Source organism: Epinephelus lanceolatus, chromosome 22 (assembly GCF_041903045.1).
Source record: "Epinephelus lanceolatus isolate andai-2023 chromosome 22, ASM4190304v1, whole genome shotgun sequence".
Classification (NCBI taxonomy): Eukaryota; Metazoa; Chordata; class Actinopteri; order Perciformes; family Serranidae; genus Epinephelus; species Epinephelus lanceolatus.
In genome coordinates this window covers 23,254,939-23,280,920 of record NC_135755.1, presented here as the reverse complement: position 1 = coordinate 23,280,920, position 25,982 = coordinate 23,254,939, and the positions used below count along the sequence as shown (strand labels likewise).

Below are 25,982 nucleotides of genomic sequence, written 5' to 3'. Positions count from 1 at the left end.
TCATTGCTCAACAAACCACCAATCCATTCTCTTAAAGGGAAACTCCGTTATTTTCCAACCTGCACCCTATTCTCCTGTGTTTTGCGTTTAAGTAGCTAATGGGAACAACATTTTTTGAAACCGATCCAGCATTTAGTGACAAGGCTACACTCGGCAGTGGTGGAGCAGGCTGCTATGTAATCACTCGCGGCAATTATGCACTGTCAGTTTACATCCACTAAAAGTGCTTGTTTTTGCTATACTGGCAGGCTGAGATTGTTAATATAAGTGCCTTTTTGTTAAAGAGTAAGATCCTTTTTGTTTAACCAGAAACAGCTCTGAATCACTGACGTGAAACTCACCAGACTCCAGTTAAATAAACAGTAATTTTATCATTGTAAAGCACACTTCGCTCAAAGTCAACAGAAACAAAGTACAACTCACAAAAGCTGTCTTAATGTGTCCTCTCGCTGTTCCGTAATTGCCAGCTCTGTTTTGGATAAAAGAAACCATTAATTAACCCAGTTATATGTGAAAATATGCTGCCTATATCCACATTAAAATGACTCTTTATTTAAATAGAGTCTGGTACATATGGCGATAGTGATTTGGGAGCTGTTTTTGCTTAAAAAAAGGATCTTACTTTTTGACAAAAATGTCTATCTCTGTCGGGATCCTTTCCCTAATGTTGTCAGACACTTAAAATAACAAATCGTTTTAGTGGACAAAAGTTGTGCAAACACACCCTTGACTAATTGCATTGCAGCCTGTGTTGCGGCCACTGGCTGCAGTGGTCCCACTCAATACTGAGCCATTTTTAAAGACCTTTGTTCCCATTAGTCACTTAGACACAGAAACATGGAATTAGGGTCCAGGTTAAAAATACCAAAGTTAAGTTTTAACTGCTTACCTCTGTTCAAAGTCACAGGTTAACAATGGTCTCTAACCTCTTGAAAACAAGACGACCTCCACACTCAACCAAAGTATATGGAACATTATGTCCTGTGTAATGAAGCCACTGTATATGCTCCATGTTGGCACCTTTGCATTGTCCGATCAGATGCAGATTGTTCTATGATTGCCAGTTTACTGCTGTAGTTAAACCAGAAAAGATTCATGTGCTTGCACTGAATTAGCCTCGCTACATACCGCATTGTTTCCTTTTACTTGCCTGACGAAATTACTCCTGGCCTCAACCTTTACCAGAATAACCTCTGAGCTGTCTGCCACAGTGAGCATGAGGCGCTGGCTGCACTGACTCCACAGGACTGCGAAGACGAGGGCAGCCACATGAGAAAATTACCCTCAGTCTCACACACCTGCTGCTGCAGCACTAATAAAATCCTTGCTGGTTATGATACAATGTATCGGTGTTAACTTAGACGCAGTTGTTTTTTTGGTTCAGTCCCAAATTGTTGTACGCTGTAGACTCCTTACCGGCTTAACAATGATGTGTTTGCTGTTTGTACAATCATTAACGTTTTCAGCGATCTCTTTCATTCAAATGAACGTATTCAGATCATAGCGTGTTGAGGACTGTTTAGAGAATACAGCAATCAGTGTCTTATTAGTCTGTTGATACTTTAGTATCTGTGCGATGTTCCCTTCATCTCACATTTCAGTGACACAGCATCTGAGTGATCCTTTTGTTGGCTCATGATTGGTGCATAGGATGCGGCACAGTTGGTGTCATAGATACATTCACCGTCTGGCAGTCCTGTAATTTTGCCACATGTTGCCATCTGGCCGGGGCACGGTGCCAGCCCTGCTTGCCTGGAGGGAGCCCGCAGACGTGGTGCCCCGACCTTCATGCCGAAACAGCCGATGTTTTGGACACTCTGGCCCGCCTTGGCTCTATTTGTAAGTGCCTGACACACGCTAAATTGATTAAGACTGTCTAAGCGGTAAATGCAGGCTGGCAGAGTCTGGTGGAGATAATCTGAGTGTGACTCAGTGTGCTCTTAAAGGCACAAACTGTACTCCCTCGGGTTGTGTTGCTTATGCACCAGCTTCCCAGTACCTGTCATGCTGCTTTTTGATTGATACATTTTGATGTCATTACACAGTACCAAGTGACACCCTGCAGTTGTCATGTGTCGTAGAGCTTTTTCTATCTTGATTGCAAAGCTTTCAGAAAAATCTTTCTTAGCAATTCAACCTAAATGTTACTATTCCACAAAAAAACATTCTTTTGCATGCTGCATGAGGCCCTTTTTGATGTTGAGGCTTAGAAATGTAGGCTACATGCTTATTTGCAGGCTACGCACTTATCACATGCCCGGTGCGTCTCCTGCAGAGGGCAATTTTCTTGGAGGGAAAGTGCAAGGTTTAGGATTATAGTTTAGAATGATTTTTCTAACACATGTACACACACACACACACACGTACACACACAAACACATGCACAAATGCACGTTCTTGCAAACCCTTTAATGCTGCAACACAATGGGGCTCTGTTAGTAATTCAGCTTTAGATATTTTAGCATGGGAACAGGGAGTGCTTTGTCGGTGCTTCAGAGCCTTTTTGAATGTTTCAAAGCCATTTTTGCTCATGTAAGTATAAATTGTAATATACTGTAATATACAGTAATTGTTGCCATATTAGTGCGTGTGTCTTTTGCTGATCTTAGCATGCCTCTGTTTTATTTCTGATACGGATTTTGAATGAAACCTTTGTCACTTTGAGCATGCAAGCTCATGTTGCAAGTAGTTCAGCATGTGGCACGTCCGTTAGTTCTATGTGATACTCCCTTTATATATCACATGAATTTGTCTGGTGTCCCTCCCTCTGACTGGCCATCCATCATGGGCCTTGGCGGCTCTACCTTGATCCAGAAATCATACACAGATCACCTGTGTAGTGAGAGAGGTGGCAGGCAATCCCTCAATTAAGGCCAACAACCTATCCATCTCTCCTGACATGTACAGAAATAGGGGAAAAACATATCTATAGTAAAAAAAAAAGTTAAATACCACAGTCTAGTGTTAAAGGAGACCTATTATACTCATTTTCAGGAATCCCAAATTGGACAGAAATTAACGTCAGTAACCAAAAGATTCCATTTTATCCTGATGTTAGCATGGAGCTCAATGTACATTTGTAATATAGGCTTGCAGCTGGGCAATGACTGTAACGGAGAATAGCGGCACTTTCTATTAGGAAAAATCACAAATAAAGGATTATAAACACAGCAGACATAGTCCAGCAGGGATATGATCTGAAAATGAGGAGAAATTGACAGCGTCAGTAACCATATCCTAATGTTTCCCCGATATTAGCATGTCGGTACATGTACATTAGTAGTGTGCTTACAGCTAGGGATTGAGTATAATGAAGAATAGCGACACTTGTGTAAAGCTTCCAGACACTACCAGACATATTACAGCAGGAACCTGATCTGAAACTGGGGAGAAAGTGACAATGTCAGTGACCATAGGATAAGTCGTTTCACTGACGTTAGCTTGTTAGCAGTGTCGGTGCATTTGGGGAATGACTGTAACAAAGAATAGTGGCACTTTTTATCGTGTAAAATCACCAGTAAAAGCTTCTTAACACAACTGGACAAGCTCCAGCACGAATATGATCTGTAATTGTAGAGAACTAACGTTAGTTACAATGTTTCTCTGATGTTAGCATGTAGCTACGGGTTCGTTAGCAGTTTACTTGCAGCTGGGAAGTGACTGTAATAGAGAATGGCAGCACTTTCTATCTATGAAAAAATTACCAATAAAAGTTTCTAAACACAAAGGAACATGTTCCAACAGGAATATGATTCGAAATGGGGAAAAATTGACAATGTCAGTGACCATAAGATGAGTCATTTCACTGACGTTAGCATGTGGCTACCTGTGCGTTAGCAGTTAAGAAGTGACTGTAATGGAGTATAGTGGCAATTTCTATCATTAAATATCACCAATAAACGTTTCTAAACACAACTGGATATGTTCTGACAGGAAAATGATTCAAAATGGGGAAAAAATAACAATGTCATTAGCCATGTTTCCATCAGCCTGTTTAGATGCGCATCTAGAAGTATCGCATCGGAAAATTATGATGGAAACGCCAAAATTCAAATTAAAATCCCCTGATTCGCACAAACTAAAACATGCTCGCTTTAGCCGGGTTTTGTTGATTTGAAAAAAATGCTGATTCACAAAACAGGGGATGGAAACAGTTATGTTCAAATTAAGTCTGACATAGCGCAACTCTCTCCATGGTGATATCCACACTCCAGGTCGGGAAGGCGGTAATGCATTTACAAGCTGGTTGCCAACCGCCAGAAAACGTAGAAGAATAAGAATGTAAGACTTGTTTTGTTTCCAGTTCTGCGGAAAACTCGCGCGAGTTTGTAGTTTTCACCAAAGTCCGTACATTTAATGGAAACAGACAGGATTCGTATTTCTTTTAATGCGCATTTCCCAATGATTCGAATCACTTTTGGATGGAAACATAGTTAGTGACCATAAGATGAGTCATTTCACTGACGTTAGCATGTGGCTACATGTGCGTTAGCAGTTGAGAAGTGACTGTTAATGGAGTATAGTGGCACTATCTATCATTAAAAATCACCAATAAAAGCTTCTAAACACAACCGGATATTTTCTGACAGGAATATGATTCAAAATTGGGAAGAAATTTACAACATCTGCAACCAAGTTTACATCTTTCCCTGAAGCACGTAGCTTCATTTAGAAGTGTAGGCTATGTAATGTAAACACTTGTGGTAACGTGCCTGGAGTAGATGACCATATAAAGTAAACCGGCACGCTATGACATCATACTGTAGCCAGAGTAGGGAAAAAACTGTTTGTTGAGGACGTAGGATACCTGATGCAACCCTTTAAACGTGTAGGTGAATGGGGATTATTAGGCCCATGTGCATTTGTCCCTACCTGAATGTGTATTTTATCTCTTTTCAGTGTGTAGAGCCAAAAATGATAACATTTGTGCTTCCTCACAGTTTTTCTTTCACTTTTTGGTTTAAACGCACGCAGTGTTTCACCCCAGCCATCCTCTCGTAGCCCATCAGCTGTGCAGTGTGTGAGCTAAGCAGGGAGTTTGCAGTGATTTCAAAAGTTTCACCCAATGAATACCAAGCATGGAAGAAAAAAAGAATAAAATATGTGTAACTAGGTGTTCTGTAGTCTATGGGATCACCTCCTCCACTCTGCTCTTTCTCCACTCTGCTCCTGAAGTGTGTGTGCATGGCTAACGGTTTTCTCCAGAGTGCCAAAAAATTGCCACATTAGATTTAACAGGCTTGGTGACACGCAAGCTCAAAGTGATTTATTTTGGCCAATCAGCCGAGCAAATCTGATCGGAGGCCTCCGTAGCATCTTTAACTCTCTTTATCACCAGTGTCAGAGTTCCTCTGCACAGCTTCGCCCCATCCATTTGGCCCATACTACTGTTGGTTGACAGTCTTTTGAAAAGCCTTACTTGAGGGGTTTTTTTGGCAAATGGTGAGACCTTGGAGGAGTGTGCCTTTCCTTTTAGTGAGTCTGAAATCCCCTCTGCTCATGTGCTCACACTCCTCTTTCCTCCTTTTGCTTTCCCTGGTACGTTTGACAATGTCTGGCCTTGTCAGTAGCCTGAGAGACTCAAGTTTTGGCTTTAGGAATAAAAACAGAATCCAACATTCATCTGTTTAGCTTAAAAAAGATGGTGCTACATATGGATTTTTGTGGACTGTGAGTTTTTAATATAAGCAGTACTGTATGCACTATATACATATATTTGCATAATGTACTTTATTTTGGATATTAGGGCTTTGAGACTATTTGAGAGTATATAGAATAAATGAATAAAAACAAATGAGCTCAATGCAATTTTGCAAATGCAGTTGCACACACATTAGGCAAAAACAACACTTGTGCTTTTTAGTTTTTGCACATCTGCATAGTGAATTCATTCTACAGTAACTCACTCTAGTGCACAAGCAAGTAGGCTTTGCTCACGTCTCCTCTGTCATTTAACTCAAACACTGTGAGTGTCTCTCCGGGCACACGTCCACATGTGCATATATATCAGCCCAGGGCATACGCTTCTCCCAGTGCTGTGTGACCTCCATAGATGCCCTCTCAAGTCCCGGGTAGAGAGCTTCGGAATGAGAAATTAATTGCCAAACAATGCATAGCTCCCATCCATTACGGTTCTCATCATGTCAGATGATATCGAAGCATTACTGGATGTCTGGCTGCATAATTTACCGCACACCACCACCACCTCCACCCCCCCTCCCCCACATCCCAGTTGCACTCTCTGATGGATTTGTTGGCCTGCCACAAAAGGCTCCATTAAATGACAGGACTTCTATCGTTTCGTTTTACCTCAGCACACAAGGACACGTGTATCGTTTTTGTGGGATCATACGACATAAACATGAGGGAATTGATAAGCTTGGGAGCTTAGTGAATCATACCATTATGAAGCAGGTGCTGATTGTGTGAGATGGCTTCAGTGATGTTAGTCATTTTGTGAGGATGCAAATATTTCCCATTATAGATCAAATTAACATCATGACTCAGTTAATTGATGGCTGAGAATTAACAAAGCCTCAACTAGTTTCCTTCTTCAGATATCTCTGCTTTTACCCTGTAAGTTTTCGGTCATGTTGGGTCACATCTTTTAATGCTAGTCTCAGATTTGTATACTGGTCAAGCCACCCTTATCCATGGGTGGATTATGAGACAGTGGGTCCCTGGGCACAGATACACAAAAGGCCCCACTACCTCTTTCACATAGGAGCAAGACACTCAGGCTCTGTGGCGGTTTTGCCTCTTTTTGTTGTTGTTTTGTGTCCCTTTGCTGTGGTTATGCATCTTTTTGTGGGTTTTTCTATTTATGGTAATTCTGTGTGCGTTTTTTATCCCCGTGTGATTGTTTTGAGACTCTTTGAAGTAATTTTGTGTGTCTTTCAGGTAATCTTGTGACTTTTTGTAGTTATTTTCTGTCTCTTTGCAGTTGCTTCACATCTCTTTGTGGTGTTATGTGCATCTTTGCTGTCATTTTGAGTCTCTTTGTGATGGATATGTGTTCATTTGAGTGACCTTTTCCAGGTGAAGGCCCGGGGGGGAGGCTTACCCTTTTGACCCCTGGGCCTGTGCTTGGTTGGCCCTTTCAGTAATCCATCCACGACTTAGGCTTTATCTGCAAAGAAGTTCTGATGTAATAAGCCGAACTTAAAAAGAAGTATACTGTGCTACAAACTAGCAGCAACCTCAGATCAAGCAGCCAAACGGAACAAGTATATGGTTGTAATTTATTTCTGAGAGATCCACTTATAGCCACAATCGTGGATTTGGGCGTCAAGTACGCTTCACTCTAAAAATACATGTCCCAGCACACAGAAATCCCATTTTGCAGGCTTTAAAGAGGCTAGTAGAAAGTTAATGGGTGACATCACACTTAGACTGTCCAATATTTTCTATGCCTGCTGAAGATGTAACCATGCATAAAGGTTCAAATACTGAAATTAGGAGGTAATTGGGTTCAGCACGAGGTTGGAGGAGTCACTTTACCGTCTGATGCTAGTTTCATTTTTTACCCCCCGAAAGCCCTTTGCACCTCTTTTGATCTCGAGTCTGCAGAAGTTTCTCAGAGCCGACGAGCCCGCTCTCGGTGCGGAAATGGCAAGTCATATAAACCGGATTCATTTCATAGTAGCATAGCAGGTTTTTTTTTTTTTCCCGGAGCGAAGTAGAGCAGGCTTATCTAATTGTGAAAGCCACGAGCCCTGGGATACAGAGAGAGAGGCTAATTAGTTAGAAATGAACGCTTTGAAATGAAGCACAAAGCTCGGTGTGTGGTGGAAACAGACTTCACGCGTTTGGTGAGGGGGATTTTGTGCACTAGAAGCGGAGCGTAAATGATGAGTGGAGTTAGTGCTTCAATGAGAGCAAGCTGGAGTGCCCACAGAAGTTTGCTGCTGTCTTTTATGAATGAAAAGGTCGCCGGTTAAGGTGTAGGAGCATCCTTAAGCCCCTTAGCTCAAGAATCATGAATATCTGATAGCCGTCTGTTAGTATTATTCATTTTTAATCAACTTTGTGATGCTTTCAAGAATGCATTGGATCTTAAATATACAGAAGATAAATTACTTTGAGGTTTGAGGCCATTTTATTAAATAATATTCTTAACTTGTTTCATTTTACAATACTCACACACATCCTTGGATTCAATTTAAACACTGAAACATCAAAATCATAAGAGGAAGAGAAGAGTTTACCCATCTATAGTCGTATTTCCACGTCTTCCTGTCTTGTACAGTTCTGCAAAACTCAAAACCAAAAAGGTTATACACATTCAAATTTGACTGTAAGGTCACTCACAACTCCCTCGGAGCATACCAAAGTCTTGTTCACCTCGTTGGTGCTCTTGAGCTTTTATTTTTTTCTCTTTCTCTCTCTCTGTATCCCTTTGGAGAGAATGGGGAAAGCTGGCAAGGCAAAACAAAATGTCCTTGTGTTGTCTCCAAGGCGATAGTGCCTGCAGACTGTGGCTGCTGTCTGCTGCTGGCTTTCCTTTTTTTTTTTTTTTTTGTGTTCATCTCATGGAAAAGATATACAAGTTTGCTCAAGGACACTTTCTTCTTTTCCACTCTTGCTCTCTGTCTCTTGTGTGTGTCTTTGTGGGCGTATTTAACATGCTGTGTGTTGAAAAATAATTCAACAGTGGGCTCAATGGGATCATCTGAAAGTATGGAATTACATTCTAGACATGGCTCCCAGTGACTTTGAATTAACCTCCTGCTGTGATGGCGATTTCCTCGAGCCATATTTCTTTGTACTGTCATATTATCTCCAGTAGTATAGATATATATATATATAACTTTTATTATTATTATTTAAAAGGGATCGGTAAACTACGTTGATCTTACTGTCTTTAAAAGTGAGGGACAAGGATAGCTGGATGCTTGACTTACAAAACAGTATGTTTAGATATGTTTGGTAGCATATGCTAACATTAGCCACTATTTGCTATTGGTCATAGCAGACCCCTGAATACTGAACTGAGCAATAGTGATGAATACACTGAACAACAGGGAAACAGAGTCATTGTTTTCAGTCACAATTTAGTCTCAAGTCTGTGTTCTCAAGTCACAAGTCCTGTTTTTTGGAAGTTGTTATGTCTCCGTATGCAGTTTTTAAACCACACTACAATTAGTTTTTTGTTGACCAAATTAAATTATCTTTGGTATAATTTTTTCTAGCTGCCTCTCAGTAACATTAGTTCTTCATGAATCCCTCCTTCAACGTATGGATGCTGTTGGATTGGCTCAAACAAAGTGGATCTGGGGAATTTGGAAGTGTCAACTTGTTGGGAATGAATAGCGTTGGTGTTAGTTGATCAGAAAGTGATGGAAAATAAATGTAAACGTGGTGCATTGTTTAAATAACATACATTTTAATCCATAGGCTTGGGGGCTGGTATCAAGTATTTTCAGTCAAGAGGTTCAAGTCCATATGAAGTCAAGAGTCATTGGTGTTAAAATCCCAGTCGAGTTCCAAGTCTTTATTGAGTTTTTTTTAAGTCTGTTCTAAAGTCATCAAATTTGTGGCTCAAATCTGATTTGAGTCCAAGTCATGTTACTTGAGTCCACACCTCTGCAATGAATACTTTATGGTATGAATATATCTTTTCATAGGTGCAAGGAAGAACATAGTATTTTGTCTTGAACATGTTTCACGTTAAATCTATTCAGCTAATGAGTGAAACTGCAATTTTTGCTTGAAATGTTTTAAAGCAGTTGTGTCAAACTCATTATAGTTTACGGGCCACATACAGTCCGATTTGAGCGCAGGTAAGCCAGACCAGTGAAACCATTGCAAAATATCCTAAAAATAACAAACACCTCCAAATTTAAAAACGCTAATCCATTTACAAAACAGATGACAAGACCTGTGATGTCTTCAGAAGAATATATGCAATTACAACATTTCTCAGTTTTTCCACATTTACTCAGTCTACTAGTCACTTTTATTACATGTGCATTTTTCTATACATTTTCCTTCCTGTGTAGTCATCCCAACATCACCACACCAAACTAAAGTGAAAGGAAAGAACTATTCTGAAGTAGTGAAGAAGTATTCTGGTCGGAGTGGGAAAGCCTCTGATGCAGCATTTTACAGTACATGAAGAAAGCTACTCAATGTTTAGTGCATCACTATTAAGTGTGCAAACTCATCCAGTAGGCCAGATTGGACCCTTTGGCAGGCTGGTTCTGGCCCCTGGGTCATATGTTTGACACCCCTGCTTTAAAGCCTAATATATATCTGTCTTATTTATTATCATGGCTCCCCATAAAACTATGGTTAAAACATCACATATCCCTGTACAGCACTGATACTTAACTCATGGCCTTTGGGCCACATCTGGACCACAATAGGGTGCTGGGTGGCCCGCCTACCAATTATAATATCTAATTCACAATGAAAATAAATTAATTCACACTGGAATTTTTTTGTATTATGTATGTAAATAAGGTAACAGAGTACATGGAAAATCATCAAAATAGAGCATGTTTGTCAAAAAAAGGTGCCCTGGAAGAATCCCTGGACCCCAGATGGAGGTCCAGGCTATCTAGAAATGCCCCTGCTTACACCTGACCTGTGCAGGGCTGCTGCAATAAGATTTTCCTCTTTGCAGAGATCAGTGAGGACATCCATTATATATACTGATTAATATTATCATTATTTTTTTTCCATTAACTGGCCCTTGATCTTCCTTTCATTTTGCAAATGTGGCCCCACAGCAAAGCAAGTCGAGTATTGCTGCTGTAGAGTTTACTGACTTACATCAGTCTGCATTTTGGGAGCAGCTAGAGCAACATATTCCGTCAGCAAAAATCTGTCACAGTCAGAATCGCTCCTCTATCAGCCATCCTGACCAGTACAATGATTCCCTTATCCTAATAGGCCCATCTGCACACCTTTTTAGCCACTAGCTTATCTGAGCCTGTGCACGGTGACCTTTACTGACCTCAATATGAGCAGGGAATTTCCACAATCAGATTTCTATGAGGTACTCTAATGGTACTATATGCAGTTTAAGCACCACCAGCACATTTCAATTAAACTTAAATTGATGCCACTTCCCTTTACCAAGAGTTGGTGTAACATATTTGAGGTTATCAACACTTCTCCTCAAATACAGATGCATAAATAAGGTCTTTCATGAATAATCAAATAAATAGTCTGGCGTCCTTGAAGATATTTCACCGCCCTATTTTCATGATCCCTGCAGCTGAAGGATCCACTGGGCTGCTGTGGCGCAGATTGATGGTGATGTCTAATAGTGGTTATAGAATGTAAATGGTGATGTCTCTGTGGCTGATGGAAATGTTAAATACCTATTTAAGCATTCATGTGATTTTTTTAAAGCCCTGTTGATGGGTGTGATGTCAGTTTATGTTGGTTGATGTGTGGCTGCCAGTGTGTGAGCATGCGATTATACTTTTGTGCTGGCTCACTCAAACACTTGCATACCCGTGTAATAGCATCTTTTCCAAGTTTTTGTGTTTTCCATTTAACATTTAAGGCTGTATACTTTGATGATTTGTTTTTACTTTCCTGTCTGTGAGAGATATTTTGAAGTTATGCAACCTGCGTTATTAGGCAGTTGGGAGTAAAAAGGGCTCTGCATGCCTTTAGTTCACATTGCAATTCAATGAGATTCTTCTTATAGTTCCACTTTACTGATGGAGTGCCTCCACAGGAGGGCCCAAGATACCTGCAGATGTTAAAAAAACACAACAAACTCTTTTGTTAGCGAGAGAAAACAAATACTCAATCAGCCTAGAACTCTTGCTGTGGCGGCAACCTATTTAATCAACCTTGGCTGTCGCTGAATGCTGTTGAGTGTTAAATGCATTGACTGCTGATAGTGGCCTGGTTTGTGTCATTACAGCCTCCAGGAGTCTCTGCGATTCCCAAACAGTGGTGTCTAATTTATGCTGTCTTATTTCGCCGCTCTCAAATTCACCATACAGAGAAATCGTCCTATTGCAAATTGAATCTCGCTGAACTGGATTTCAGCAGCGATGTCTGTTATCTAAGCTCTCTGGATGTGTGATGTCCATTACACCTGCCAACCTAAAATCGACCCTCATTAAATTTTGTTTTGCTCCCCTTTCATACAAAGATTGGGACCATTTGTCACTTCTGTCATTTTGATTGTATCTCTGCATTAGACGGAAAAAAACGCCTTGCCCAAATTGCATTTTTGTAAAGGCCCAGATTGTGTGTGTCTGTGAGAAAGTCTTCTCTCATGGGAACTTATTTAACAGGTCCACAGCAAGCTTCCTTCTTCCAAACCACACACAGTAATAAGATCATGACATATAGAAATGTCAGTATTGCATATTAAAGAATCTTTGTGCAGAAATAATGCAAATGCATTATGAGCAACATAGTACAATGCTACTAAATAATGATACTCCATAGGATGGAGTTTTATAGAAAAAGCCTGGCTGCTTCCCATTTTACAAAGATAAATTATGAAGTATGACCTCTCAGTGTGTCCTCTGACCCTCTGTGGCTTAACCAAGTCCACACATTCATAAAAAAGCCTGTCGCTAAATTAATTTGGGGCCCCTATTTCCCAATCAGATACACGGAGGAAGGAATATAAAGGGGACAGAGTGGATGAGTAGGTTGGATGATTGATGACGGGCAGTCAAGGAGGTTTATATGAATTGGAGTTGGAAGAGGGTTACTGAGCCAGTGTATGGGTGCATCTCGGTATGCACGTGTGTTGGTGTTATGATAGCCCTTGTCCCCAACAGCTCAGGTAAACAGCATCATTAGCAAGCACCTCCTGGAGTGTAACCACAGGGAGGACTCGCATCCAGGCAATAGGTATTTCAGTTTGTCCCGGCTGACCCAGAAATAGCATGTAGCTCCAGCACCCAGCTATTGACTCACAGATATGTGCCCTCTTCAAGAGCAACATTTAGTCTGCACAGCTGTGTGTATGCATGGTGTGTGTAGCTTTGCTAGTGGGGGTCCAGACCTAGACACCATGCATGCCCATGCAAGTCATACCTGCCAGTTCCAATTGATCCTCTCTGAACTATCTTCTCTTAAACTGACAAATGGAAAAGAGGGAAGAATAGAACCCCCCCCCCCCCCCCCCCCCCCCCCCGCATACACTCTGTCTTTTTTTTTCACCGGCACCAAAATAGATTTCCCTCTCAGACATTAATGAAGTGTGACTGAAAAGAGAAAGACGTTTACTCTCAATCTTTTTCAAACTCTGAGGATCTGTCAGTTCACTTTGTTCCTTCTTTCTCTTTCTATTTACCAGAAACGTCCTCCTCTGTAATGGTGTACATGGACACAACGACCATGACAACGAGGACCACCACTCGACCAACCACTGTTACCTTGACAACCACAACAGTCAGGACTACCACGACCAAGATGCCCGCCACAACAACTGCAATGGCCCAGTGGCCGCGGACCACATCCACATTGGTGGCCCCTGTCCATACTCTGGTGGAGGGTTTGGTCCCAAGGGACGATGACAACGACGACGACAGGGCGCCGCCTTCCTCCAAGCTTCCCAACATAAGGGTGGAGTACTGCAATCCCCTAGTGATGATGGACATCTCCTGGCCCAAGACCAGGCAGGGTGTTGTGACCAAGATGCCCTGTCCACCTGGAACCATAGGTAATGGATATTTTTATAATGTCAGATATTTGAAAAGGAATTCTACAATAGCTTCATACAACTTGAGTCTTGTTTAGTCCAGGCCATCATTGCTTTAGGTAGTAACCAAAGTAATTTGGGAGCACAGACATTGCTCAAGTTGATGAGACGAGGAACATGAGCAGTCAGAGCATCATCAAGTTTTAAACAAACCACCAGGTTATTACCTCCGCCAAGGAAGTCATGTTTTGCCTTTTGTGTATCTTTGTCAGCAAGATTATAAAAAAAAAAAAAAAAAAAAAAAAACGATGACTGATTTTTAGGAAACTTGGTGAAAGATTGTACCATGGGCAAAGGAAGAACCGATCACATTTTGGAGTAGCTCCAAACCACCGGTCGAATACACAGTTATTTTTCACATTTGTCGAGATAGGGCACTTGGCCTTGGTAGAATAAATGGTATATGTCTTTAAATCCATCACATTGTAGTAAAATTCAGTAGTAACAAAACAGCTAATTGTAGAAATAAGATCACTCCATATCATGATCCACATTCATGGGTACCACTAATTTTCATGGGTAGCCTGGACATGTAGTGGTCCTAACTTCATACAGAAAGCACTCGTTTAACGTAATTCTAATAGTCTTGGAAATATATCCAGACATATCTGTTGCGTGTACACATTTGTATGTCATAGAAGACTGGACTATTGGCCTTGGTGAAGTGCTGCGCTCTCCAAGTGCCCTTCTAATTTAGAAGATAAGATAAGGGCGATCCTTTAATCCATTTGTAGCAACTAATGTGGATCCAAGTCATGAAGGCAGCAGGCTTAAATAAGGTAGCCTGGACATTCCCAAGCTACACCTTCCACCTCTACTTGGGAGATCTCAAGGCATTTTTTGAGTGGATGGATTATGTGCTTTAGCTCTCCAGTTTTCTCTGGATCTATGCATTGGAATATTTAAGTGTGGGCCTTGTTGCCTGATTAGGAAAACTCATTTTAGCCACTTTTATCTAGGATCTCAGTGTTTCAGTCATTGCCCAAAGCTAATTACCATTACTGAGGGCTGGAGTGTAGATCTGCTGGCACATTGAGAGTTTTCGCCAGTCAGTTCCTTATTGACTACAACAGTACAGCATTCACATTTATGACAAACACCATATGTCGGTGGATGCAAAATGTGCCTAATATAATCTGTTGGCTTGTTTGAAACTTGTCTGATCATCTGACTGCCGATGTTCTCTTCCCCACTGGACCTGTTCACTGTCACCCAGATCTCAGCAATTACAAAACTATAAACCTAAGTTGGTGGTAGCTAGTTGTAATAAAGCAGAATTTACCTTTTACTTTGTCCATGGACTTCTCACTGCATACCTACAATCATATACTCTGTTCATTTGTCTACCACTGATTTCTGTATATGTGCGACTTGTTGGTAGGTCTACCTCTCTACAGTACATGAAGCATCAGTAGAGTATAATGATGTATGACATGACACAGCACTTCAAACAGTCACATTCAGTTAACCTGATTAATCTTCCGAAACCTCAAACATTCCTCTGTTCCACAAAGAAAAACTCTGCTCGTGAAATATATATGTTCTGTCTTTTTTGCCTCCACCCTGTGAGGACGTCAATACTCTCGTTAGGAGACAGTCTACTGTCAGGATCTTCGCCTTGATGTTGGTCGCTGGTGTGTGTTTTGTTTATGTTTACACTCCCCCTGCAGCTCTCGTCGTCTTGCTTCCTGTCCTCCCTCCCTCAGTCTTTATTCCTGACTCACTGATGCAAAGCTAAAGATAGCTTAGCCTCGCATCTGTATGGAAACTAGTGACGAGTACACAGCACACCCATATTTATTTCCTGTCTCTCAGGATACAATTGGTATAATTAATTAGTGGCTAAACACATTTGTGTTAGGCACTTTGAAAGGGCTGTTGAGTTTTGTTTATCAGACATCAGACCATTTGTTTCTGCATATGTTGTTCCAGTTCTGTCTTTGTATCAATACTAAGAGAATCAAGTCAAGTGTGCATTAAGATAAAATCGATGTTGGCTGCTTTGGATATACAAGCTTTACCTCAGAAAGTAAGAGTAAATAAGTGCTGATTAAGCAGTGGTTCATATTCTAATGACCTGACCACTGAGCGCAAATACTTTATAAAGTAAACACTCTGATGTTATAAGGTTGGGAGATGAATTGTTTGGGAAGAATTAAAATTGAAACTTAACTGAAAGGTAACCTAGAAACCTTGATATTGTAGGTTTCTGCTGTCAGACAGTATTATTCTATAAATAAAGCAACTCAGTGGTGGTTATACATAATTTAACCCCAAATAAGAGGTAATGCAAATCAGATATGTTAAAATTGCAAATGTGCCTTTGTTAAAGAATTTTCTGAAACTTCCCTTTCGTGACTTTTTTTTATAGACAGACATCCTAGATTGGGGAGTGACATCATAGCCGCAAATCTGGCTCGAAGCCTAAAAAAGTCTGTTCATTTCATCAATCAGCACACAGACTGAGACACACACACACATACATACAGGCTTCATTAATGGGCAACACTAGCACCCGTCGAGACCTCACTAACAGCCGTCATATGGCAAGATAAGAGGAGCACATACCCCACCTCCTCTCGGCGCATTCTTCAAAGCCATTGCTCTTCAGACGACACTGCCAAGCAGAACACGACTGTGTGAGCTTCCTCTGCCACTCTTTGAAAGTTCCTCGAGCTCCCCTTCCATCTACCTCACTTCACTCGCTGTCATTCTGTCTCCCCCAACACCCCTCCGACTCCCTCTCTCACTCCTTACCTCTTTCATGCTCCATCTTCTGCCTCTCTATATAGGAGGAAATGCAGAGTCCCTTATCTTATAAACCCATCAAACACAAGGCTGTCCAAGGTGGACTGGGGAAGGAAATTATATGTCAATCAAAATTTATATCTGCTAATGCTGGCCGTCTCACCCTACAACACACCCTCCCTTTAAGTACAAGCAAGGGCAATTTAATGTCAGCATGTAGCCCTGCTGATGTCAGCTCGCGAAAATAGAGATGCAAGTTATCAAAGGTACGTGGAAGAACAAGAAAATGTTTGTTCTTGAATACATCGCATCCAATAAATTCATTGCAAAACTAAAGAAGTGCTCTCAGTGGAGTCCAGATCTCTGCTAGTCAGCTGTCAGGGCTGATCACGGCTTCTTTAGACAATACACAGAGTGCAGCTACGCATGATGGAATAGTAATTTCTGGCTCCCTTGCAGTTAAGATGGCAGCAAAAATACAAAATATTCGGGGGGGGGGGGGGGTTTGTTTTGTTTTTTCGTCTTGTATCATGCCTAACTCTAGTGGATTACAACATCGGGTATGGAATTAATCTGCAGATTCTCTGGTTCAAAATGAGACCAAACTTTGTTATGGATGTCAGTTTTTGAGCCTTGAGGAAGACTAAAATAAGGCCTGCAACAGATGATAAGGTTTCTTGTTTTTAGCCTGGGCCCTTTCCAGAAACGCCTTTTGCTCTATGCTACGTGATTTTGTTGAGGACTTGTGAACCCTACTGGTTGGCTAAGAGGAGTGAGGAGTCAATAACATTATTAAACAGTCAGTAATCTCTCAAGACAGATTCTGCAATCTACATTGTAGAATCTGTCGGCAGCCCTGTGTGAAAGACGACTAGAGAGGAGGGGAGGGCGGGGCTTTGAGTTTGAACGATGCTGCACTTTAGCCAGTCACAATGGAGGGGGCATGGCCGAGACGTGCAGGTGTCCCCAGGAAATGTGTACCTACAGAAACAGCAAGCTCCGCGTCTATAGCGACTGCTCCAGTAATGCCGTCTCGTCAACGTGAAAAAAAATATTTTTTCCAGCGGATGTCTGAGTTACAACATGATTGAGCTAACTAGAGTAGTTTCATGTCGTATCCGGCAACGGGAGGCTTTTAACAGATGACGTCCTGATGTTAGCTTTGCTAACTGTCCCTGTCAGCTGCAGCCACTGATGCTTTCTAGACATCGTGATTTCCCATAACTGAATAAATACCACACATAGCAACACAAAACTGCTTTGCTAGCTCACTCATGTTGTAACTAAGATATTCACTGGAAAAAATATTTTATTCACGGACCGTTTATTGAGTTATTACCTTATTTTTATAGTCTATGGTTACAGACACCACTAACGGCTAATGTTAACAGCTAACAGTTAGCCCAGCTATCTACGATAACCATATTAATTACGTGCACACAGAAATAGTAACGTTTGTTCAGTCACTGTGTTTATGGACTTAACAAACATCAGCTTAGTCTACATGGTGATATAGTGACGTGAAAAATGTAATATATAGCTAAACTCTGCTGGTTTTCTACCCGAAATATTTGTAAACAACATGGCAATTCCCTGGGGGCACCGCCGGAAGTGAAGGGCGTGAGGCCCCTGCACTTCCGGTTAATCGAAAAACTCAGGGCTGTGCCTCCAGAGGTAAAGGAAGAAAAAAAAAAAATATATATATATTTTTTTTTATTATTATTTTTTACCGATGGATTTCCAGATTGAACAGTCAGTAAAACAGATTTTTCAACAATTGTGAATAATCTCAACTATGAGAGGTCCTTGAGCATACTGTAAAGTCATATATGTGGACACAAAATATTAGGTTGCTTGGTTTAGTAGTTTGCTAGATTAGCTGTGAATAGACAAATATGCACACAACCAAACCCATGATCTCCTCCCGGCTTATACCTGGCGGAATTAGTCACAGATGCCCACAAAAACTGCCAATTTTTACTGCATATCCCTTGATTGAGCATGTCTGGGCAATATATCAATGTTGTATTGATACGGTGATGCAAGACGAAGCAATATAGTACTTGGTGTTTTGTCCTGGTTTTAAAGGCTGACTTAGAGTGAAGTGATCTAATTTTCTGAACTTACCATACTGTTGTGGCTTTTCTTATTTTTGCCTTTACCCACTTAGTCATTACATCAACATTACAGATCATTGTGTGTCATGTCATTGTGTAAGCACCAATAGTCCACCTTATGATCACTATCAAGATATTTGGTCAAAAATATCCTGATATTTGATTATCTCCATATCGCCCAGCCCTGGCATATTTAACTTATAAAAAAAAGATTGGAAGTAGGTATAGAAGGGTCAGAGAGCCTCAACAGATGATGGTCACACTGTTTAATTTTACCTAATATCTGGAGGTATATTTGTACTGAAGCCCAGATGGAACGTTGTCAGACAGTCACACCCCACACCACATATCTGTCAGCGGAGACAGTTTTCACAAACCAGCTTAATTGACCTTTCGTGATGAATTCAGCTATGGCAGATTTAATTGGCACCTATTTTGGTGTATTTTTCTCATGCAGGAGTTGAACTGTCACACATGCAGACACTGTCTGACTTTTAATGATTAAATGCAGACGCCGTCTGGGCGAGCTCGGCTGGTCTCAAGTGAAGCAACTTCATTTCAGTCAGTATAAGATAAAACCATCCAATTACATTTTGCTACATCCATTAATTTAATCACTTAAGAATTGTGTTTCTTTGGGACGTTGCAGTTTTATTTGGACAAGTTTTTGCAAATAAGAAAAGTGCTTGACATAAGGAAGAATTGGGCATTAGTTGACAAGACAAAGCACTGTGCAGTCCATCACTCTATAATGGGAAAAGGAAGTAAGAAAAATGAGAAAATGTGGGTTTGCTTGGTTGTCTCCCAAGAGATCGCTCAGAAACACACACACGCACGTACACATAGACAGATGTGTTACAAAACACGTGTGACTGTAGCTGCTGTTTATTTTGCTGTCATGGTTGTGCCTCTTGATCTAATGAATTTGATGTCATTGTTCTCACTAAGCCACTGTCTCCTCTCTCTCTCTCTCTCTAGGCGTGGCATCATACATGTGTGTTGGTCCAGAGGGATACTGGGACCCCCAGGGACCTGACTTTAGCAACTGCACCTCCCCTTGGGTCAACCTCATCAGCCAGAAGGTAACAAGCTGCAGAAAGTGTGCCACTTAAAGGTGCAATTGTAAGATACGGACAGACTTTTAGTTTAATACATAAAAAATGGCAACATGGTGGTGCAGTGGTTAGCAGTGGTTGCATGTTCTCCCTGTGTCAGTGTGGGTTTTCTCCGGGTACTCCAGCTTCCTCCCACAGTCCAAAGACATGCAAGCTAGGTTAATAGGTGACTCTAAATTTCCCATAGGTGTGAATGTGAGTGTGAATGGTTTTTCTGTCTCTATGTGTCAGCCCAGCGATAGTATGGCAACCTGTCCAGGGCCCGCTTCTTGATCCACCTCTCCCCCAATGTCAGCTGGGAAAGGCTCCAGCCCCCCCGCAACCCCGAACAGGGATAAGTGGTTACAGAAAATGGATTAATTAATTAAAAAATGAACTAACATTAACAAGGCACGAGGAAGTAATAGTTTTGACATGAAGTCAAATACATTAATGTACTGTGCTGTGAAGATAACTACTGAAATGAGCATGCTAACCAGCTAGCCCAGGACCATCCTGTCTTGTAGTACCACTTACCTCGAGGTGATAGTGAGTATCTGTAGCGTCCAGTCTGCCCTCAGTCCAACATGAGGGGAAGATAGGTCAAGTCCAGTCTAAGTTGTTGTTTTTTAGTGATTTTTTTATGTCCTCAACTTTGTCTTTCATAATTGATAATCCAACAATCAGACAATTCAAGGTCCGAAATCCATGCTACTGATGTGGTTAGGTCAGCCACTTCAGGCTGGTATACAGCTAAGCTAAGCTAGCTAGGCTAAGATAGCTTGCAGGTTTACCATTTGTCGCTTGTTCAAGTCTGTAATCTTAAAATTGTTGTCTCAGCCCAGGCATGGTCAAAGCAAAAATATGTCCAGAGCTATTTATTCCGAAGTCCCAAACCCAAAATCCACAGTCCACCAAGAGACACAAGAAGCACAGACAGTGCAACTAATGGCAACACACTATACTGAAGAACATTCAAAATGCTGTCCATATAATGTCTTGATGTGACTATTTTTTGTTGTTACTATGGTCCTACTAAAACTGCCACCCATAAAGATTATAAGATAGCAGTGTTATTTAGACCAACTGTCAGAGTTTCAGCAGTTTGATTGAATTTGGCGTATTCTTGCTCTGATGTTCATGAGTAGCTTTCAGATAAAATGCTGCCTCCTATTAGTTTTGAGCAATGACTGTCTATAAAGATGGACGGCATGACAGCTTCCTGAAAGTGAAGCCAAAACACTTTGATCGCCCCCTGGTGGCTGACTGCAGCTCCCGGTAGAAGAATTCTTTTATTAAGTGACTACATAATAACTAAAGATTACATAATATAATATATATAATAGCTCACAAGGCAAACCAAGAGTGTGTGTATCACTTGTACTTAAAGGGCTTTAGTTTTTGTGTGTTTTGTTCTTTGTCTCTTCTTAACTAGTCAATTAATGTCTTGGATTAGCCATAGGGTTCACTTAATAGAAGGGTTATCCTTGTGTGTATGTGTATGTTTGGCGTGGGTGGTTGGATGGGGGCAGAGTGAAAACCAGTCGCACAGCACCACAGTCTAATGGACTGCTGCGGGTAATCCAGACCACTTTCTGTCCCTCCAGTACAGCAGATATTTGCATTCCATACTTCTCAAGCACAAACGATTTGTATCTCCTCCTCTACGGGCAAGTTATTATGCAAAAGCCCACATAAAGCTTCCTATGTTTAAATCTGTAATAGAATCAAATCAAAAGAGGAGAAGGTTACGGCAAGTGAGGATCAGGGTTCCAGGTTATGAATTGCAGGCAATGTTGAAAATGTTCTCCCTTAAACTCATAGGGCCCTGAGGCGTGCATGTTATAACACTTATGATCTACTCAACGGCACAAAGCTCGGCCCATTAAACAAATGGCAGTTTGCAGATATGGATGGAGAATGGCTGTTTGGGAACAAAATAGAAGGCAGAGAAATTATCAGGTGCATTTCTGTGCAGCACAGCACCATTTGAGCGGTGCAATAAAGCTCCACTACAGGCTGCTGTTTGGAGAAATTAACTAGAGCTATGTGTCTCTGAACTTGCTACAGAGGCTGTTCTGCTACGTTGTTGTATGGATTCAACAGTAACTGATGTAGAATATTGCTTGGTAAAATCAACAGAAAGAAGTGACGATCAAGTAGTGCGTGAGTTTTTAACGAAAACGTTATTAATTTTTTTTTTTTTTTTTTTAGAAGCAGATCACACTTTAGCAGTGTGCCTGTCGCTGTGGAGACAAGGAGACTTTAATGAAGATCAACATGTCAGAGATCTCGAATGCCCATCTGGCACTTCGTTATTTTATATCTAGGGCCATTGTCCTGTATGTGGCACTGCTCATTACCAGATGGTTCAGTCGACAAAATGAGAAGGGAAGATGTGGAGAATAAAAACAGAAAGAAATGACATCAGATGAACAGAAAAAAAAGAAAGAGAGAGAGAGAGAAACAGGGCTATTTACCTTGCATCCCCAGCTCCCCTCATTAAGAGACAAGAGCAGGGAGGGAAAAGAGGAAAACATCTTCCAAAGACGCATTCCCCTGCATACACCTCTGTGAAGACCAATTTAAGCAGCATAATTGGCTTGACTAATAAACTCACAGGCGATGATAGCAGGTGATGGCACAGTAAATCAGTACGGGCCTGTTTTAGTGTGTGTCACTGCGGTTTTGAGGCTCATCTCACTGCACCTCGTCTATTAGTAAAAAGCTTGAAGGTAACTGACCCTTGAAAGACAGCATCAACAGGGTGTTCTACATTTAGTCAAGCTGACTGCACATTCAAGTCATTTACTGTTTAATATCTAGAACAATTATCACATAACATTTGTGTTACAGTTGTAGATTCACTGTAGATACAGGTGCAACATGTAAAAACATTCGGTCGGAGTCACATCAGTGTTATTCGTTGATTTTTAAATGACTTTCATGTCTATTCTTTTCCAATTGAAGTCTTCTATTTCCAAATAAACATTTCGGATAATTTGGAAGAAAAAATGGCACTGCACTGAAAAGAATTAATTTAGTTGTTGGATAAGGCCCATTTATTTACATGTCTGGCGAATAGAGACTCCAAAATTAAAGGTAGGTAATGGTTAACATCAAGGGGCCGCTCTTCACATTACTAGGTAGACACACACTGTAATTTTTAAAAACCAGAATAAATAGCTGTGTAAAGTACAAAGTTTGTGAGCAGACTTTTCAGGATTTGTGGTGAGCCTCATTAGCCAATAAACAGATGCTTCCATAGCTCACCAGTTAGATATTAGAAAGTTTATTCTGTGAAAGAAACTTCCCTGTTATTGTAGGTGCTGTGCTATTTTTCTGAGACCTTATGGTTCAGAAGCAGTTGTCCAATAAATGTCCCATTGGACGGAAAGGCCATTCCAAAAACAAAGGGCCATGTCACACGCTGTCCTAAGCAGAAGCACATGGCTAATATATATGCAGAATGATGTCATCAGACCTTCCTACTATGGCAGTGCTTACCAACTGGTGGGTCGCAGTCAAAAAGTGGGTCACAGGTTCACTCTGAATGGACTGCAAGTGACTCGCAAACATGTCAAGTTTGTAAGAAACACACTTTACTTTGAGGTAAAGTGAACTTGCAGCCGGAGGTTTTATTTTGAAGTGCCGTTTCCTTCTGCAAACTAGCTCAATGACATGGCCAAACAAGTATGACGTTGAATTTGGGAACCCCTGTACTTTGGCATAGGCCCTACTCTGCCCTTACCCCAATATTCTTATTGTGACCCTATACAATCTCACTCCTTATACCTAGACCTAATCAACCCAACCAACCAAGGTAACAGGTACTTGCCAATCAGAGTCAGAGTTACCATATTTGGCAAGTCCGATGACTTATTCTGTGTAATAATTAACCATGTGCTTCTGTTGAGGAGAGTGCCTTTGGTTGTTGGACCAATGGGGTTTTGGTCCGATAGGGCGTTTTTTGTGGACTATTGGAGCCTTAGACTTATGAGCCGTCGAAACAATGGGCAGCCCCCCAAATCTATATAAATCATATGACTAATGGATGTGTTTGGCAAATGTAAAGTTATGTCTCTTCACTCTGAATCAGGTTGCTGGAGCATAAATTTCCCCAAATCCAAAAAAGGAGCAGGACAGAGCTTCTTATGATAGCCCCGTCACAGTAAGAAAATACTACACAATGGATTTGCAGCCCATTTTCTTTTTGTGCCTTTTTACATAACCTGTACAACCACAGACTAAAGGAGTGAGCTAATCATGTGCTCCTTAACCTTGGACATATTGCTCACTCACTACTGGAGGTAGTCACCCAGCATGCTAATGATTACAGTTTAAGTTAAAGTGGATAAACACTCTTTCATCTATTACATGTTTTCCTCTTCTGGTTTTTGGTTTTGGAAAAATACACCACCTTTTAGCCTCGTTTAATGCTAAATATTGATCTTATTAGAGCCCCATGCAGAGCTCCTGTCATGCCTTTCTCTGTGGTTGCTAAGCTGTGATTGGACAATAGCTGTGTGGTGGAGAGGTTTTATTTGATGCTTTTGTTTTGAGGAATGCCATTATACATGCAGGTGAATTGTTTCTGGAGTGCAAGTGAAATAGTAATGGGATAGAAAAGAGCGTGGTAATGTTTCTGTGTGTCAAATAAGTGTTTGGGAAGGAAATAAGATGGAGGAGTAAAGAAGAAAATGGGAAAAGGTCTTAAAAACAATATGAAGCAGACCTTATTTTAAGCCTTACAACAACAAAAGGGAAATACTCACAAATTATTATTGGTATGTTTATTTTCCAACAAATCCCGAGACACAAAACCCACATAAGCTTTCAAACATAAGAAAAAAAGAGTATCCAATAGGATCTGTCCTCTGTGTACAACATATACGCTGCCTGCCCCGAGCTGCAGTGCTCCCCATTAGTTTCATAAAGGTGTAAGGCTATCTGGGGAAATCCCCTCAATAGTTGATTTCATAATTGCTTCCGGATACAATATTGGCCCCAGTGTGCACTCAGCTGAGTACTGTCTCGCCACATTAATTGTGTGCAATATAGCACGGTTGGGGAGAATGTATAGGCTAAGCGGCATTCATTTTAAGGGGCTACACATTTGTATATTATAATTTGTCATGTTTTCCAGCATTTAGACTGCATATAATGAGGGTATTAGAGTTGTTTGGGTGTTTGTTCAGCTGTAGAGGACTAAATCTCAGCCAGTTCAGATATTTAAATGTTTCAGTCACAATTTGAATGATGTTTTTGTAAGTAATTTCACTCTATTATTATTTTGTATTTCTGTTCTTTATTTAACAGCTAAAAGCTGGAGAGACGGCTGCAGTCATTGCCAGGGAGTTGGCAGAACAAACTAAGCGTAATCTCCAGGCAGGGGACATCACCTACACAGTGAAGGCCATGGTTCAGCTGGTGGATCTCCTCGACGTGCAGCTGAGGAACCTCACGCCAGGTGGCAAAGATAGCGCAGCACGGAGCCTCAACAAGGTAGAGACAGAAGAAATATCCTCACTGCTCATTACTTACTTCTCTGAAAATAATATCCTGACTAACAGGGTGGATAAACCAACCAGTTCTCATTCCCAGGTTGTGAAATACTCATATTTAATCACGCCCCTCAGAGTCTCATGGGAACGCACAGGGAACCTTTTAGCATGTCTATGAGACACACACGTGAAACACAGTATAACGTGGTTGGATGAGGATGAGGATGAGAAGAAAGATCACGTATTGGGTTTAAATAAGTACATTTGTTATGTAATGTTACATAAATACGCCATATGAGTGACATCAGTGTGTAATGTTTTGTTAAAACAACATTAACTTTTAGTTTCACATGGGACACGAATTGTCATCTCTTGAATAAAGGTTTTATTTTACTCATCCACCTCCCCTCCCTCCCGCTCTTTGCACCTATCATTTACACGTAACCGGCATTTTTCTTGACGAAAACAGAGATTTTCAAAAACGGCTTCCAAAGTGAAAGTTTTTAAAAATATCCGTTTCTATGGAGACGTGTAAACAGGATAGACGGAGATTTTGGAAAACGATGACGTTGCAACCCAGTTCGCGCATGCCCATTAGGCGCCCGGGAACCACAACAACAATGGTGGATATATGCCGCGTTGTTTACGTTTTATTAGCACTTTTAGGACAACTTACGAGCTTACAAATGGACTTAGCATTGCTGCATCAACATCACCGCTACATCGGCGCACAAAGACGTCTGCTGTGCCCAATATTAGTAAGTGAATAGCAGCTAACTATGCTACATAAAGTTAAAATGTAGTTTATCATTGTTTTTATCACTGGTGC

The 25,982-nt window shown here is 41.0% G+C and overlaps 1 protein-coding gene across 10 annotated transcripts in view; it reads left to right on the top strand.

Moving 5' to 3' along the window:
- The window catches only part of LOC117246452 (adhesion G protein-coupled receptor L3), a 322,005-nt gene that overhangs the window by 216,772 nt on the left and 79,251 nt on the right, over positions 1-25,982 (top strand). For all 10 annotated transcript variants that reach the window (XM_078164394.1, XM_033610365.2, XM_033610368.2 and 7 more), the window contains 3 exons: positions 13,286-13,651; positions 19,534-19,637; positions 24,969-25,154. In XM_078164394.1, coding sequence (XP_078020520.1) covers positions 13,286-13,651; positions 19,534-19,637; positions 24,969-25,154 — 656 coding nt within the window. The remainder of the gene's footprint in view (positions 1-13,285; positions 13,652-19,533; positions 19,638-24,968; positions 25,155-25,982) is intronic.